Here is an 18,267-nt window from a genome sequence, read left to right as displayed (position 1 = left end):
TACTGGATCATTTTAAGGGCATCAAGGCAATGACCGGGGGGCATGGAGGCAATTGCCTTCGTTGCCTCTGTCTGTGAATACTTATCAGGCCAGGGGTGGATTTCACAAAGAGTTAGGACTAGTCTTATCTCGAGTTAGGACCGGTTACTCGTCCTAACTTAGGACTATCCATGCAAATTGTATATCTCCTAGGACTAGTCCTAAGTTAGGACTAGTCCTAACTTTTTGTGAAATCGACCCCTGGTCTTTATGTCGTCTGACATTTTTTAGGCCAATAACTAAAATCTACAGTGTCCCGTCACTGTATAACTGACAACAGTTTGACAATCAGCTGTGTCTCTTTGAGTAATGAAAATTTTGACCAAAAAAAAAAGATTAATATAACATTCATCTCGCTCAAACTTGGCTAATTAATTGTACTAAAATTTTAGCTGCTAAGTCATAGAGTGCTGTTGTTGCTTTTGTGGAGTTTGTTCTTTGTACATGTTTATTTGTTTATCTCTACACATCGGTGTATATGGGTAAAAACCAAAAATTAATATTGTTTATCTCTTGTTCTGTGTATTGCTTGTCTACAGGACCCCAGGGAGAACAGTGTTTTACACTGATGGGGCTACCCTGTATAAATAACACTTAATAATAAAAATAATAACAATAGCTTAAGCATAGTGGTTTAAGATTTGATGAATAAACCTTTTTTTTTGAAAGAGAGTGGTTGTTGGCAGCTTGAAGTGAGTTTGTTGAGTTCCCTGGACGGGAAGATAAGAAAGACACACAGTTATTAAGTGGCGGCAAGCAACCGGGCCCATTTGCGGAATGGAAACACAATAGTGCTATTAATCACAGAAAACTTTGCTTCAACACAACAGAAACAGGATACCGCAGCCGAAATCACATTAAGCTTACACTGTTTTGACTGGTGCCCCACTCAGTTTGTGCTAAGCAAAATCAATATTCTCTCCTTAACAGCTTGAGGAGATTGGGCATAGGTGAAAGAGAAACACTACCACTGTGGTGAAAGAGAAACGCAACATGGCACCAATGGACTTCCGTAGCAAATCGTATAATAATTGTCCTTTATACCATAGAGATACACGATCAAAATCACCCGGATATTAACCAACTGAAAAGCAAGTGGCACCATAGAGATTTAATATGTCACTACTGGGCTTCCGTATACTATAGCCAATCGTTTATTGTCGTTGACGCATTTCAAAGTCTTCCTTATTATTAAACCAGCCAGAGGTGTCGAGTTAATCACGTGAAAAACCAAGACGCCGTTTGGTTTGATTGTTTTTGCCTTGTCGCTAAAGGAATGTGACCTCGCTAAACCCCCAAATCCGTTATCGTTTGAAGGCCGGACATGTGCGTAGGTACATGTGCGTAGGCTTCTCTGCCGTTCTCGTGGTATCTGGTGACGGCTTTAGTGGGAAAAGCGCTGCTTGGAACCGGATATAAAGCTAACCAGATTACGTCGTTGGTGTTTCCCCTTTTTAGGACTTAGTGGTAGGCGTGGCTAAAAACGGTTAGTCTCATGAATATGCAAATTAGTGACTGTACAATGGCTACAATCATGGAGGAAGGGCTTACGAATTTGGGGTATTTAATAGGCAAGAAGACTCGTTGGAAGAAAGAATAAGCCCGTCTGCCTCGTCACGTTGAGACCACGTAAAGAAGGTGAGTTACACATTTTAGACTTTATTTTAAAGGAACACGTTGCCTTGGATCGGTCGAGTTGGTCATTGAAAAGCGTTTGTTATAATATGCATATAGGTAGAAAGATGCTGTAAAAGTAGAATACAATGATCCACATAAACATGCCTCGAAATTGCACGGTTTTCCTTTTACCTCGTCGGCTAACACGGTCGACCATTTATGGGAGTCAAATTTTTGACTCCCATAAATGGCCGACCGTGTTCGTTCGCACAGTAAAAGGAAAACCACGCATTTTCGAGGCAAACTTGTGTGGATAATTGTATTCTACTTTTAAATTATCTTTCCAACTATATGCATTTTATAACAAACGGTTACAAACGCTTCTTTATAGACCAACTCGTCCGATCCAAGGCAACGTGTTCCTTTAATGTCTAAAACTAAAAATCTAATTTGTTATTGTCTGATGAGAAGAACTATTGTTAATTTCATTCTGAAAAAAGAAAGTCGGTAATTATAAGTTGATGTTGGCGTGTGTGTTGCTGGTGCACAAGGAGGGGGTGGCAAAAGGTGGTGGGATTTTGCCATAAGGTTAAGATATAGGCGTAAGTGGAATTTTGCACACATCATGTACAGTTTCAAAGAGAGAGACCTTACCAACCATGGCATTACTGTCCTTGCTGTGACCTTTGGTATTTGGTGGCGGTTGGTTCACCGTTGACATTTATCCGTTGTACCATGGTTGTACTATCTTCCTCCCTCCATACAGTGCACCCAGGAAGAAGCTATATATTCCTTCATTGTTGTGTGTACCATGTTGGTTGTAGTCCTCCACCATCCATCCCTACCAGGGCCCAATTTCATAGAGCTGCTTAACGGTCGATTTTGTGCTTAACGGGTGCACCTAGCAAGTTTTTCATTTCATAGCCTTGCTTAAGCAAGGTTTTTTTGCTTTAAACGGCGAGGCAAGCAAGCAAAAAGGGTCCTTCAAGCCCCATTGCTTAAGCACCCTGTTTAAGCGCCGGGCCCAGTTTCAAAGAGCTGCATCCCGTAACGGTCGATTTTGTGCTTATAACGGGCGCACCTAGCAAATTGTTCATTTCATATCCTTGCTTAAGCAAGGTTTTTGGCTTACATGGGTAAGCAAACAAAAAGGGTCCTTAAAGCCTCTATTTTGCTTAAGCACCCTATTCACACAGCGCATAGTGCAACACTCATTGCAAACGATGTTATTGTGCCGGCACAGCGGTGATTGCGAATAAACGAGTGTCTATTGCTTCAGAATCATGCTGTACAATGTATTATCTTCTTGTTTACTTTCAAGTTAGTGTGTAAACCTTTCGAGGGGCACTTTGAACCATTACAAATAATACATATCAGACACAGAATGTGATGATTTTTTTTTATCGCCACTCGAGTGCACTCCGCATTTATTTCGCCCGCCATTTTGTCAGCACATTGGGTCGTATGAATAAAAAGTAGTATTTACTGACAAGTACTAGCAAAAAGTAAAAGCATAAACTTCCAAGTAGAAGCATTCAGTAAAAGCATCTTCTAAATTCCATATGAATAAACCTATTCTTTTACTGCAAAGTATTCACTTAATGCTTTGGAGTAAATACTTCTGATATACCATGGCTGAATGGCTCTTAACAAAAGGTTTCCTTTGTATAACAACTTCCATTCACGTCTACGTACGCACTCACACACACAGCCAAAGCAGCATTTGGTTTAACAGAAACATAAAAATCTTCAAGTCAGCCATGAGGTTTTTATTCTGACAACATTTTGATGAAGACGACTCATCTGGACACACAGAATAAAAACTATTTTTGTTAAGCTTTTGAAACTTGGAGTGGAGCATGACAGCGCTGTATAGAGAAGATGAGAGCTGGATATGAGCATAGCTATTTAAACTTAAACTTAAAAGTTTTAATAATAACACGAACAACATTCTATTGAAATGCATTTAATTGTTTAAAAAATTACTTCTTCTGATTTTATGAACAATAAGCCTTAATGATCGAGGCATTCATTTCTGAGTTGAACAAATTCTTTATATCTTTGTAAAAAGCTTACTGTAATGATACAAAACGGTTTTTTTTACAAACGGTTTTATTTTATCCTCAGCATATATAAACAAGTTTGATTAAAAGCAGTTTGAGTTTGTGTGTATTGTTTCGGTTGTGAAACACTGTGTATGTGTCTATTTAATATTTCAGTGATGTCTTTTCTTTGGACTAAAACATTTATCCTGTGAGGAACATTCATAAACACTGTCATTTCTTCGGACGAGCCTTTTACTTCTGTGCCCAAGGTAGCTCTGGAGCTACCTTGAAAAATCACTAGTATTTACTTGCTTTTTGTAGTATATTCTCCGTTTTATTCATATGGAAGTAAGTAAGTGCTAAAATTAAAAGAATTTACTTTTTGGTAAAAGTAGATACTTTTAGCATTTTAGTAAATACTTTTAAGTAACAGTTTTTACTTCCTTTTATTCATATGGATGGTAGTAAATACTTGAAATTTTCTAGTAAAAGTAAGTACTACTTTTTATTCATACGACCCCTTCTTCATTTTCGCTTAAGCAAACGATCTAAAATGTGGCGCGCGCAGTTTGTTTACGTGCTTATAAGCTAGCAACCGCTGGTGAAATAGGTTTACGCTTAAGCAATTTTTGTTGCTACGTTAAGCCAACATATTTGCTTACCGTTAAGCAGCCCTAGGCCATGCACACAGTGCAAAATACACTGCCTTCTTCTGTTCTGCTTAAGCAAACGATCTAAAATCTCCGCGCGCATTGTTTACGTGCTTAAGCTCGTGTACGTTTAGCATGGAATCCGAATGGTTTTAAGCAATTATTTTTGCTACGTTAAGCAAAAAAAATTGCTTACCGTTAAGCAGCTCTATGAAACTGGGCCCTGGTTGTACCCATAAGATAGTCGTGTCACAAATTCATCTGTTTGTTTCAGAGAGAGCTTTCTCGCCTGTCGTGTAGTGACAAACTTGTCCTGATTTACATGGATATCTCAGGATATGGAGCTGACAGTTTACACGTATACGATGTGGTTGACTTGTAGGACATCTGTATGTTTTTACTATTGTAATGCGCCTCTGTACATATTTGTTTGTGTAACTTGCGCATAATAAATAAATAAATTACAATGTTGTTAACACTATGGTAATTTCTTAATTTATGTAACGGTGTTTGCAGACAGCAGCCCCAATTGCATGCAGGGAATAAGATTGTTTTCATTTTTAACCGGTCCCTTTAAAATAACTTTATGCCTGATACTTTACGGAGGCACCGATCCATGCCCCCTGGTCATTGCCTTGGTGCCCTTGAATAGCTTCAGTAGAAATTTACATTTTCCCCATAGGGTGCCATTAACCAAGGAGAAAATGCCTTGGTGCCCTTGCCCTTTCAAAAACAAAGCATACATGCCTGATTCACTATCTCATCTTCATGAACGTGTGACGGTCACGTAAAATGTTTTTTCTCTCTGATTAATTCCAGAAAATTTTCCAAAATGAAAGCTGCAATAATCGGAGGTGGTTTCAGCGGCTTGCTGTCCATTAAGGCATGCCTAGAAGAAGGAATTGAACCCCATTGCTTCGAAAGATACGACCAACTCGGTAAGTCAATTAGAAGCCGAGAACAAAAATGATGTTTAGGCCTACCCCAGTTTGTTACGCGCGTTGATTACTTTGTTTGGTTTGTCGTTTCATGCTCAAAGATTCTACTACACCACTTTTGGGTCCCGCTTCAAAAAGGATGGACAATCTTAAAGACAGTGGACACTATTGGTAATTGTCAAAAACTAGTCTTCAGAGTTGGTGTATCTCAACATATGCATACAATAACAAACCTGTGAAAAGTTGAGCTTAATCGGTCGTCGAAGTTGCGAGATATTAACGAAAGAAAAAACACCCTTGTCGCACCATGGTCACACGAAGTTGTGTGCTTTCAGATGCTTGATTTCGAGACCTCAAATTCTAAACTTGAGGTCTCGAAATCAAATTTGTGGAAAATTACTTCTTTCTCAAAAACTATGTCACTTCAGAGGGAGCTGTTTCGCACAATCTTTTATACTATCAACCTCTCCCCATTACTCGTAAGAAAGGTTTTATGATAATAATAATTTTGAGTAATTACCAATAGTGTCCACTGCCTTTAAAGCATGGAGCCATATGTGAACGCACTTGTAGGGCTAGGGCCTAGCCCTGGCGGCCTTACACTTTCGTTTTGTACTACAGTGACGTCCTGGACATCAGGGTAAATTTCTGGGGCGGAAAATTTTCACAGCTTCATAACTCAAATCTTACCTGCAAGAAAGCACCAATTTCAACAGGTTCACATTCCATTGCAGCATGTGTTTTTCTGCGGTGGGTTTTGATCGTCATATATTCTTCACAAATCCGTCATTTTCATGAAATAATGCAGCTCCCAACGTTAAGGAATACCCATTTTTGTCCGTACTCTCACAGTCTGCCGTTTGTACGCAAGACGCGCGACGCGCACATTTTTGAATTGTGTTGTTAACGCTGTGTGCAGTCAAGATACGGTGACCAAGAATTCATGCGTCTAAGCTTGCATCATGCGTCTTGCACGCGAATGTATACGCGTACGCACGACAACAGACAACACTGTGAGAAAACGATCGAAACGGGAATTTTTTAACGTTGGAAGCTGCATTATTTCACAAAAATGACGGATTTGTGAGGAAAATATGAGGACCAAAACCCACCGCAGAAAAATGTATGCCGTCATGGAATGTGAATCTGTTGAAATTAATGGCTTGTTGCAGGTAAGATTTAAGTTATGAAGCTGTGAAATTTTTCCGCCCCAGAAACGGACCTCAATACTTAGGACTCTGTTCCTGTGTACAGAGAAAGAGTCCTATATAGGGCTAGGCTAGGGCCCTTCTGCCAATACCATCATGGAGCAACACTTGTTAGGCCTGATGAATTGTCATTCACTTATGTGACGTAAAGTTTGGCCAGAATTTTAGTTTCAACTTCAGTAATAGCTAGATACGTTTATTCAATGTTGCAAATAATGTATAATACAGAGTAACTTATGGTCAAAATTGGTGAATATAAAAGAGAATAATAAAGTGAATCAAGAAAATGCAACATCTATGCCCGGGTAGTAGAAGCACAGCTTTTTGTTCCCCAGCCTATGATCATACAGACAAAAAAAAACCAGACAGACATTAAAATACAGGACAAAACAGGTGCAAGACGGGGAAAAAAGCCGTTATTATTTCCACACATACACAAATTGCACATCTTAGTGTTGGTATTGAAAACGATTTTTTTTTTTTTTTTTTTTGGTAAAAGTTGAGAGAGTACGCAGTGATTTAAAAAAGAGTCACTCTTTACCACTCTTTTGGTAATGTGCTCTTTAAAAGTATTAAAATATTATTATGGGTGGTTCTTGGCGCTTTCCAACATAAACCATGCTAAAAGAACATGTTCGTAGTACATATGATATTTCAAGATGTGGGTGAACATTATTTTATACGCATTTTGAAACAATCCATAGCACACACAGTGGAAATGATGGGAGGCAGCTCGAGAACGGTATTAATTTTGAGAAGAATGGGGAGTCTTAACAGCACGCCCGACCCTCATGACCTTGGGTGAATAAACAATCTAAAACAATGGAGAGAGGAAGTGCAGTCAAATTGAGACCGCACCCGGATATCATTATGATCTGTTTTTCGAAAGTGCATGAATACTAATACCATACATTTATATTCCAGGAGGTGTTTGGGTTTACCAAGAAGGCCTCCGTCCGGGTCAAGGGTCAGCTATATATGACTCACTGATCACGAACTCCAGCAAGGTCATGATGGCTCTAAGCGACTATCCCTTCCCCAAGAATGCACCACCGTACCCACGTCCCAAACACATCCTCAAATACATGCAAGACTACGCAGCCCACTTCGACCTCGAGAAGTATATCCAGTACAACACGTCCGTACTCCGGGTCGAGCCGACGGCTGATTTTGAGACTACGGGACAGTGGCTGGTGCGCACGCGCATGGACGGCTGTGAGGAAAAGGCGGTAGTTTTTGATGCAGTTTTCGTCTGCTCTGGAATGTACAAGAAGCCTTTCGTGCCAGAGTATCCGGGACTTGATGAATTTGAGGGACAGAAAATACACACAAATGAATTCAGAAAGCCCGACTCTTTCGCCGGGAAAACAGTAGTTGTTATGGGTAAGTGTAAATAACGTTGACAGACTAAACACTCTTATTTGTGTATGTTGCAAAATAAACAGGTTATTAAGCAGTAAGAAATTTTGTTAAAAAAAGCAAGAATCAGAAATGTAATGGGCAAGATCGTCAATTTCATTCCAAAGTAAAGGTTGTTTGTTTATGCCAGAAAAAGCCATTGAAGACTACTGTTGGAGACCTCTAAATCTGACCTAAATTATCTGGTTCGTTTCAGACCTTCATTTTTTTTCTTGGATATAGATTGTATTAAGAAGCCATATCAAAATTTTGTGGGGATTTAAGCTTTCTGAATTGTGCCTAATAGTTGAAACGAGTTTAATACCCACTTATCATCATACTAAAGTAGGTATAGGAGGGCCCACCACTATTTTTACCCAAATCTTTTTCTTCTTTTTTATAAATAAAAGCCATAAGAAAGAAAGGTATCAAGTAATTTCACAGAGTCCCTTTTTTCTATCAAAATCATCCAGCTGACATGTCTTCTGCTTTTTCCCCAGGTTCGTCGAACTCAGCCGGTGATGTCGCCGTTGATTTGAGCCGATGTGCCCACCAGGTCCACCTGACGATGAGGCACGGTTGCTGGGTCGTCAAACGCATGTCTTCGGACGGTGTTCCCGTTGATATGACAGTCAACAAAAGAATCATACAGTTTGCTCCAACTGCCTTAGTTGGTAGGTTTGATAAATCATAAAAGAATCACATTTTTTGTTTTAAAGACAGTGGACACTATTGGTAATTGTCAAAGACTAGCCTTCACAATTGGTGTATCTCAACATATGTATAAAATAACAAACCTGTGAAAATTTGAGCTCAATCGGTCATCGAACTTGTGAGATAATAATGAAAGAAAAGTTCCTTGTCACACGAAGTTGTGTGCGTTTAGATAGTTAATTTCGAGACCTCAAGTTCTAAACTTGAGGTTTCGAAATCAAATTCGTGGAAAATTACTTCTTTCTCGAAAACTATGGCACTTCAGAGGGAACAGTTTCTCACAAGTTTCTCCATCAACCTCTCCCCATTACTCGTAACCAAGAAAGGTTTTACGCTAATAATTATTTTTAGTAATTACCATAGTGTCCACTGCCTTTGAGGCACTGAAGTTGTAACACCTTTTGTAATATTGTCAAAGAACTGTATTCTCACTTTGTGTATCCCGATGTACGCAAGGAGTAACAAACCTGTGAACATTTGGACTCAAGTGGTCATCGAAGATGTGCGTTTCGGTCATTCTATTATTTGTATAATCATTTTAGACAACATTTTCAGTAATCTGAAGTTGGATTTCTACTGCCTTTTTACACCACTGTTGAAGTTACATGGTTGACCAGCCTCCTGTGGATGGATTTTGCGAAATTTAATATTTGCGACCTGATTAATTTGAGTCGTAATTATTTGATGAGTGAATTAAATTTAACTGTAACACCTTTTTTACTGGAGCAAAACAAAATTTAATGAGCCGAATGGCAAAATTAAAAGATACTTTTTTTAAATTGGCCTGGAATACATATATCAATAATTTAATAGTTTTTTTTTAAATTGTTGTATTGCAGGTAAGATTGCCGAGTCCAAAGCCAACGTGAATTTCAACCATAGTAAACTCGGCCTGTCTGCAGAAGCTGGTCTCCTGAACAGTGAGGTAAACAAACACTTTGGAGAAAATCTGCCTTTGACACTTGACCATTCCTTCGGCAACTATAAAGATTGGGTCACAACCGATCTTTCATCAAAAATATTTGCTAATAGGCATTTTGTTGCAGTGACTCATAAATGTACGTAATCATGACCTATTTTTATGGCAGTATCTTTGCAGCAATCGGCCGGATTTTGGTCCAGATCGAGAGTCTAAATATTTCATTGCGTCGCCAGCTTAACAGTTCGTTGACCGCTCGCTATTCCTTCTGGGCTATTCCATACTTGCAAAGTAATCGTGTACCCAGATCATTTTTTTTTTTTTTAGAACAAGTAGTTCGTGTACCACTAATGTCTTTATTTACTGTATATGTAGGTCATGATAAACGATGAAATTGGAGACCGAATTATGTGCGGTGCGATCCAGTGCAGACCCGGGGTCAAACGATTTACAAAGAACGGCGTGGAGTTTGTCGATGGGGTCAAGGTTGATAACGTTGATGCCGTTATGTTCGCCACTGGGTACGAGCTTGGCTACGACTTCATTGACAGGTCGATTATACAAGGTGAGGTTTGAGATCGAGGTGATGTTTGAGATCGATCCCGAATATAAAATGTTGGGGTTTGAGATCGTTCCAATTCTATATGTGGTTTCAGAACGATCCCGAATAAAAAGACAAGGTGGGGTTTGAGATAGATCCCGCCAAGGAAATTTCTGGCTTTATCCCCTTTTGTTAAGCAGTCCTTAAACATTTTTTTAGCAAAACTTGCTTCAGTAAAACTCTTATTAAGCTTACAAATCATGGAAGCTGGGAAGTTCAATTCAATTAAAATAATCTTTATTAGATCCAAAAAAGGGTAATTCTAATGATCGTTAATTCATTCCTTCTGAAACCCCACAGACAACTTTGCCGATTTGGACTTGTACCTGCACGTTTTCCCGCCAAAACTACGTCACCAGACCCTCGCTGTGATTGGTTGCGTAACAACGCTTGGGGGACAGCCCCCTGTCTTCGAACTCCAAACCAGATTGGCTGCTCAGGTATTCAAAGGGAAAGTGCGCATGCCCGATGAGCAGACGATGATGGATGACGTCATAAGGAGAAGGGATGTCCTCTTCCAAACATTTGGAAAACACAGACTTTTTGTAAGTATTTATGTCATGCGGACCTCGAGATAGACTGGTCCCCTGTCTTTATCCCAAGAATCAAGACATGTATTGGCTTTATATGTTTTCACATGTACGTCGGATTTAACTACGAATCGCCAGAACAATGAAAGCCATGTGAAATAACGTGAGGCCAAAGGTGATTATGTACGTTTGCCATCAGCAGATCTCCTCTGGCGTAATTCACGAGCCTTGAAGTGTGACGTCAGATGTTCAGGCTAACTTCGAGACAGCTGTTTATATTTTTTCTTCTAATTGTACAGTTTCCTTTACATCATAATTTCGACCAAAAGGAGTGCTTCTTTTTTTCACAAAATTTTTCACAAAATGTCTCATCCCCATCAAGTTGCAAAGTATTAGACTCTGTACTGTACTTCAATGTACTATAAACGTCAGATTACATAGTGTGTCAATAAATAAACTTGTTATTTATTATTATTTTGAAAAATAAGTTCTGCACATCCATGACATAAAATTCATGACGATTTGTTTTCTTTCTTCTATTTCAGTTCCCGCCTATACCTTATCAAGATCACCTGGCCGATCTGATGGGCGCAAAACCAAAGTTCACTAAACTCTTTCTGACCAATCCAAGGCTTGCGTTCCAGGTAAACAAAAACTTCTTTATTAGTTCAGAATTTGGACACATTCAAATAATGTTCAACCTTCTTACAACTAACTTTTATTAACTTCAAATTAAGCCCCGTTCATACTTCCTGCGAATGCAAAATGCGATACGAATTTTGACGTCACAAAATTAGTCGCAACGAATAATTCGTATCAGTTGAATTGAGAAACATTTGCTGCGAAAACAACCATGTGACATACAAAAGTTGTGAATGAATTCGCACGAACTATGAACCGAACTTTAAGCCACCACACCACACAATATAATTGGTCACTTGATTGATGTTCCAAGGCCCATGTCACACGATAAAACCTACAGGCAACCAGTTTCAGGCATTATCCAAGAAGAAAAGGCATACACGTTTGAATTTTAACATGCTTGTCTTGGGGATTGTAAGACACTGTTTTGAAAAACAATTACTCCTGTGCTACCAAAGTGGTCATGTATGCGCTGCAGTTGGTTGCTCCAAGTTTGGCCTGTAAAAGTTGTCTTAGACATAGCCTATGTTTATATCCCAAGTCGGAGTTATAGCACCACGCGATCCTGTGCTTGAACAACGTATAGTTTGGCCATGACAAACCTGGAAGTTCCCTATCACTTCAGCTTTCCACAGTGGGAGTGTATATGGATTTTTTGTGTGTTCCGTTTACCTTTCCTGTATGAAGATATATGGCCATTTAGTAGTAGCGCAACGTCCTCCACGATAAGGCCTTAGTAGTAACTTCCTCTCGAAAACTTCGTTTCGGAAACACTCTCTCTGATAAAGGGATACTTTGCCATCGCATTGGGAACTTTGATTGTTAAAAGCATTTGTTGTAAATGGAAATATATTTTGTTTAAATGCACTGGGCACTATTGGTAATTACTCACAATAATTCTAAGCATAAAACCTTACTTGGTAGCGAGCAATGGAGAGCGGTTGATAGTCTTAAACATTGTGAGAAATGGCTCCCTCTGAAGTAACGTAGTTTTTGAGAAAAAAAAGTAAATTATCACGAATTTGATTTCGATTAGAACTTGAGGTCTCGAAATCAACCATCTAAACGCACACAACTTCTTGTGACAAGGGTTATTTTTCTTTCATTATTACCTTGCAACTTCGACGACCATTTATTGAGTTCAAATTTTCGCAGGTTTGTTATTTTTAGATTTTAACATCTCTTATCCCCTTTTTAAAAGATTTCAACAACTTTTACCCCTTTTTTTATAGGTGCTTTTCGGACCCTGCTACCCAGCAACCTATCGCCTTTGTGGCCCACATTCTTGGAGCGGTGCCAAGAAAGCTGTCGAAGAATCATGGGATAGCATCATACACGCAACACAGACGCGGGTACCCGTGAAGCAGCGCAAGCAAAAGAGCGCGGTGACGTCTGGAGGGCAATTCTTCGGAGCGCTCGTATCTTTGATGGTATTAGTCGCTACGCTTTTGCTTGTGTTGAACTAAAAGAACTGTGTTATGGTTTTTGAACACACCCTTTCAAACTGACCATTTTCAACTCACAAAAAGTACCCAAAACCTTTTATAGAATCATTTTAAACCTTGTCCTATCTCGTATCGTTGTTAGTATTTGTTGCTACGCTTTTGCTTGTGTTGGACTATTAATGAGCATAATTTGAGCACATACATTCAAACCAATCAGTTTTCAACCCACAAAAAAACACCGAAAACCTTTGCAGAATCTTTTTCAGGCATGATATTTTTCCTACTTAAGTCTGATTTCCGATCTTTGTTTTGCTCTTTGGAAAAGTCTGAAACATTATGATTAAAGGAACACGTTGCCTTGGATCGGACGAGTTGGTCTATGAGGCGTTTGAAACCGTTTGTTATGAAATGCATATGGTTAGAAAGATGTTTTAAAAGTAGAATATAATGATCCACACAAGTATCACTCGAAACTGCACGGTTTTCCTTTGACGTGGCGAACTATCATGGTCGGCCATTTATGGGAGTCAAAATTTTGACTCCCATAAATGGCCGACCGTGTTAGTCGACAGGGTAAAAAGAAAACCACGCAATTTCGATGCATATTTGTGTAGATCATTGTATTCTACTTTTACAATATCTTTCTAACCGTATACATTTTACAACAAACGGTTACAGAACGATTTTCAAAGACCAACTCGACCGATCCAAGGCAACGTGTTCCTTTAAATTACTATCCTGAAATGTAAATAAAGACTACACCGTGTGTATATGTATATAGGTCAGCCCTGGTTTCCTACTTTTTTTTTACAAAGGACCAAATTTCATGCCTGCATTTAAACCAGGTAATATTTTGTATCTTTACTCTAGAGATTATTTTTGACAAATAAAAATACAAAAGAGATTTAGTCACTGCCATTATTTCACGAGAAAAGCAAAATGCATTTTTTCAATTTTTAATTATAGATTTTACTTTCTAACTCAATTTTTGTATTCGCGTTTTGCATTGTATTTTCAAACTACAATATTTTATGGTGAAACTGTAGACCAATATATATCCTCTGTTTTAGAAAGAGGGTGCCTTTGTACATTTGATAGCCCTTCTGGCAGGCAAATTTTGCATTTTGCTGTCATGATTTCAACATAGCATGGCGTCATCAACCTTTTTTTTTAAATATTTTTTGACATAAAAAAAACTATAGACTGGTATCAAACACAATGTATTTTTTCACCGTTTTATAGAGACTTGTATTTATTGATTTATTAATGTTTTCAAATTTTCATAAGGACTCTATATTTTGGAAACTAGTGGTAAAAGGGAATCAAACATTGAAGCTCATCCTAAAAAGAAGGTTTCACTACCAGGGCAAAATTTCATAGAGCTGCTTAAGAAAACACCGCTTAAAAATGTCCTGCTTAGCACAATATGCAGGATACCAGTCACAAGTTTTAGATGTGACATGGTATTTTGTTTGGTAAACATTATTTTGTTGTGCTTATCTACTTTTGTCCTCAAGTTATCTCGATTGGGGCCCAGATGGCAAGGGGTGATCAAAGCGAATGAACCACTGTAATTTGTTGACCTATTGCCCCACCAACTTGTAAAAAGCAGGACCCTATTTAAAACGCCCTGCTTAGCAGCGTGAGCAGGATACCAGTCATAAATTGTACATGTTACACGGTACTTTGGCTGGTAACCTTATTCTGTTAAGCTTAAAGTTCCTTAGCTATTTTTGTGCTAAGCAGCTCTAAGAAATTTGGTCCAGATACCAATTAGGTATTTTTGTTTTATATATTGTTTATACACATTTATATCATATTAACAATTAAAACATTCCACTTCAAGACATTAGACACTATAATTGGTAATTGTCAAAGACCAGTCTTCTCACTTGGTATATGCACAAAATAATAAACCTGATGTTAACATTTGAGCTCAATTGGTCGTCGAAGTTGCGAGATATGAACGAAATAAAAAACACCCTTGTCACACGAAGTTGTGTGCTTTCAGATGCTTGATTTCGAGACCTTAAATTCTAAATCTGAGGTCTCGAAATCAAACTCGTGGGAAATTACTTATTTCTCGAAAATTACGTTACTTCAGATGGAGCCGCTTCTCACAATGTTTTATACTATCAACAGCTCCCCATTACTCATAACCAAGTAAGGTTTATGCTAATAATTATTTTGAGTAATTACAAATAGTGTCCACTGCCTTTAACGTATAGATTACATGACATTAAAGGAACACGTTGCCTTGGATCGGACGAGTTGGTCTATAAAAAAGCGTTTGTAACCGTTTGTTATAAAATGCATATGGTTGGAAAGATCATTTAAAAGTAGAATACAATGATCCACACAAGTTTGCCTCGAAATTGCGTGGTTTTCCTTTTACTGTGCGAACTAACACGGTCGGCCATTTATGGGAGTCAAAAATTTGACTCCCATAAATGGCCGACCGTGTTAGTCGACGAGGTTTAAGGAAAACCGTGCAATTTCGAGGCATGTTTGTGTGGATCATTGTATTCTACTTTTACAGCATCTTTCTACCCATATGCATATTATAACAAACGCTTTTCAAAGACCAACTCGACCCATCCAAGGCAACGTGTTCCTTTAAGTTTGACACTGTAAAGCCAGGTGCATACTTCCTTCTCGAATGCGATACGAACTATGACTAAAAATTCGCATCAGTTGAAATGTGTTCAACCCCTGCGAAACATTCGCTGAGAAAACTGGGCTGTGACGTCAAAATTCGCGTTCGCAGGAACTATGCACCGGGCATTGGTCAATGATCATCTGTAAATGGTTTTATTTTCTATTTAAAAAATAAAGATATTAATATATATGTACAGATAGCCTTTGATAGCATTAAAATATCAAGGTGACTTTGTTTTACATCTTGTGTGTGTGTGTAAATAATTTGTTAGTGGTCTGAATCGGATGTTTCAAGCCTATATAATAGAGTATTTCTCGATGGCTGAAATGACAATACAACAAATATAACTTTCGTCGGGCACCACGTGGTGCGGTAGCCGTCATGCAGAATGAAAAAAATATCGTTGAAACTTTCAATTACAGTCTACAATTTCTAGCCTACAAATGACTTGGCTATTTATGAATATAGTATCAAGTTTTTATCGTTTTTAGTTAAATGGACACTGATAAATACAACTTGCACCGTTAAATTTTTGCCACATAAATTTCGAGCAAAACATTTGATGTCAATGGCAATCTCCAGCAAGTGCTATTTCTAAAATGTTAACTTTATATAGTCAAAAGAAAGATAAACTAGTTTGAATAAAGATTTTCAAGCTGTCGGTTTTGCGTTTTAGTCAAAGCTAAAATTATAATACAGGATTGGTAAAAGCTAAAAAAAATAGTTGCAGATTGTCTTCATGTTTTGTGTGATCAGGGCCCAATTTCATAGAGCTGCTAAGCACAAAAATTTGCTAAGCATGAAATTTCTTCCTTGATAAAAACAGGTTTACCAACCAAATTTCCATGTGATTTTCAGGATACGCAAACAAAAGCTGAATACGAGTAACAAGCACTATGTAACAAATGTAAATTTGGCTGGTAATCCTGTTTTTATCAGGGAAGAAATTTCATGCTTAGCAAATTGTTGTGCTTAGCAGCTCTATGAAATTGGGCCCAGATCAACCACATGAAATAACAAGCCTGTGAAAATTGTGGCTTATTTCCGCTGTATCAGTCAGGAGAAAAATTAGGGATAAAACAACCACAGTTTTCAGCATGTGAACGCAATTATTGGCCTTTGGTTGTAAAGACCCGGTCCCACTGCAGCGATAACGATGACGACGCAAAGAGAAGGCATTATATTGGTTGAATTTGCCCCACACAGAATACGCACACGCTTATTCAACCAATCGAGGGCGTGTATTGGTAACGTTTTCATTCTAGTTCTCTTTATCGAGGCCTGTGTGACCGGGCCTTTATACAATCGAAATCAGCTATTGCGTTTTGGAGTGTTCTCAGATCCACTTTTCTTGAATATATATGAGGGAAATATTTCACAGAAAAAAAGGTTCTATACTTTGATAACTTCATGTAATCAACGTTCATGCAATATTTTCTATATCCTTACCAATCATGTGTTATATCTTTATCTTTTTACAGATCGAAATGGTAGCAGTTCTTGCTGTCGCTTATAGCTTCTGGCGGTACTTCATGACGATTGGCAGATATCAGCTGACAAACCATCTCTCCATCTTCCTCCAGCAGATTGAAGGAGTGACATCGGAGCTCTTCACGACATGCCTTGCCACAGGACACCACACCACCACCTCGTAGCTCACGCACTGTGTAACTCTTGATACATCCTCGGGCGGTAAGCCGGCCGTTGCTATCGGTATCAAAGCAGAACACCTCGGGCGCTGAGCTGGGAGCGCGTTCACAAACAACCCCTCTTGCATTTGAGCACAATTGAGTGCCCCATTTCCCTCCTGACTCTAGACCCATAGCAACACATTTCCTATTTATATTTCTAGGTTGGTTATTTGCCAAGTTGTTAGTGTACAGAGACGACGGCTGCAAGTTTCCATCAATGTAGCTGTAACCAGTCCAGACACCAACTGTCAATTTCTTTTTTTTAAACAAATTCAAGATGAATCGGTTTTCCGAGCTTGAACTAGCAGCTGCAATGTGGGCATCTAGTTTCTCGCAGGCAGAACGACCATCTGCCCAAGAGAAAGGTTTTCTGAGAACTTGGTAGCACTTCCTCTCAAAAAGACTCCAGTCTGGTGGACAGAGGCCAGCGGCAGTAGGTCCACACCCAAAGCTCAATACGATAAACACGTATAATTTCATCATCAGGCGCGTTGACTGAGTGGGAGTACCGAAGCCTCTCTCTTTTAGTGGTACAAATAAACGTTCGTAATAGTAGTTCTATTCAAGTTTCTACTCAGTGTTTTGTGGAAACTTTTTAGCTTCCAAAAGTAACCTGGCCGTCTTGTGGCAGAAAAGGTAGACACAAAAAGTTATCTTTCTGTTTAAAAAGATTATTGTTCTAGTCTCAAATCAAATTTGACAAAGATAGTCATGAACCAATTTCAGAAAAATGTGTATAACGACGTGGTGGTTTAGACGTCCTTGGTGTTGCGATGATGAAGAGCAGTCTGAAAGCTGTTATTATGGCGGCATAGATGCGTTTCCATGGTAGCAATCCATGGATAATGGTCTCATTAGGCTGCCATAAACAATGTATTAATCTATCACCATTATCAGTATTAATTATTTGCCTTCTTAAGGTCTGTTTGGAAGTGCTTCACTATGGCAACGATTTCATTTCAAAAGGCTTATACGGTTAACCTTTTGATCATCAATCATTCCTTCGGAATTACAAATGAGCGTGTCAGTGTTGGTGAGACCATGGTAAGACCTACAATCATCATTAGCGATACCATTACAAGTCAAGTGTGAATGAAACAATGAAAATAATGTATTTTCAAGAATTGCCATTTTAAAGGAAGGAACCCTTCTTTTTTAATCCAATAGGCCT

The 18,267-nt window shown here is 38.7% G+C and overlaps 1 protein-coding gene across 1 annotated transcript; it reads left to right on the top strand.

Annotated features, from left to right (window-relative positions):
- Positions 1-1,596: 1,596 nt before the first annotated feature.
- On the top strand, positions 1,597-15,644 carry LOC139950610 (flavin-containing monooxygenase 3-like). Its single transcript, XM_071949368.1, has 9 exons — positions 1,597-1,677; positions 5,171-5,289; positions 7,422-7,880; positions 8,396-8,569; positions 9,449-9,534; positions 9,904-10,093; positions 10,430-10,674; positions 11,205-11,303; positions 12,534-15,644. Exons 2-9 carry the CDS (start codon positions 5,184-5,186, stop codon positions 12,765-12,767), a joined length of 1,593 nt encoding a protein of 530 aa, XP_071805469.1. The 5' UTR covers positions 1,597-1,677; positions 5,171-5,183; the 3' UTR covers positions 12,768-15,644.
- The last annotated feature ends 2,623 nt before the right edge of the window (positions 15,645-18,267 follow it).

This window comes from Asterias amurensis, chromosome 18, assembly GCF_032118995.1.
Source record: "Asterias amurensis chromosome 18, ASM3211899v1".
Lineage (NCBI taxonomy): Eukaryota > Metazoa > Echinodermata > Asteroidea > Forcipulatida > Asteriidae > Asterias > Asterias amurensis.
Note: the sequence above shows the minus strand (reverse complement) of the source record. Positions and strands in the feature narration are given on the sequence as shown.

What these genes read in the sequence shown, in the direction of transcription:
- LOC139950610 (XM_071949368.1), top strand. Translation starts at nt 5,184, where the DNA reads ATGAAAGCTGCAATAATCGGAGGTGGTTTCAGCGGCTTGCTGTCCATT. An exon ending in TGCTCCAACTGCCTTAGTTG is followed by an intron (nt 8,570 to 9,448) that starts GTAGGTTTGATA and finishes GTTGTATTGCAG; the next exon opens with GTAAGATTGCCGAGTCCAAA. An exon ending in ATCCAAGGCTTGCGTTCCAG is followed by an intron (nt 11,304 to 12,533) that starts GTAAACAAAAAC and finishes CTTTTTTTATAG; the next exon opens with GTGCTTTTCGGACCCTGCTA.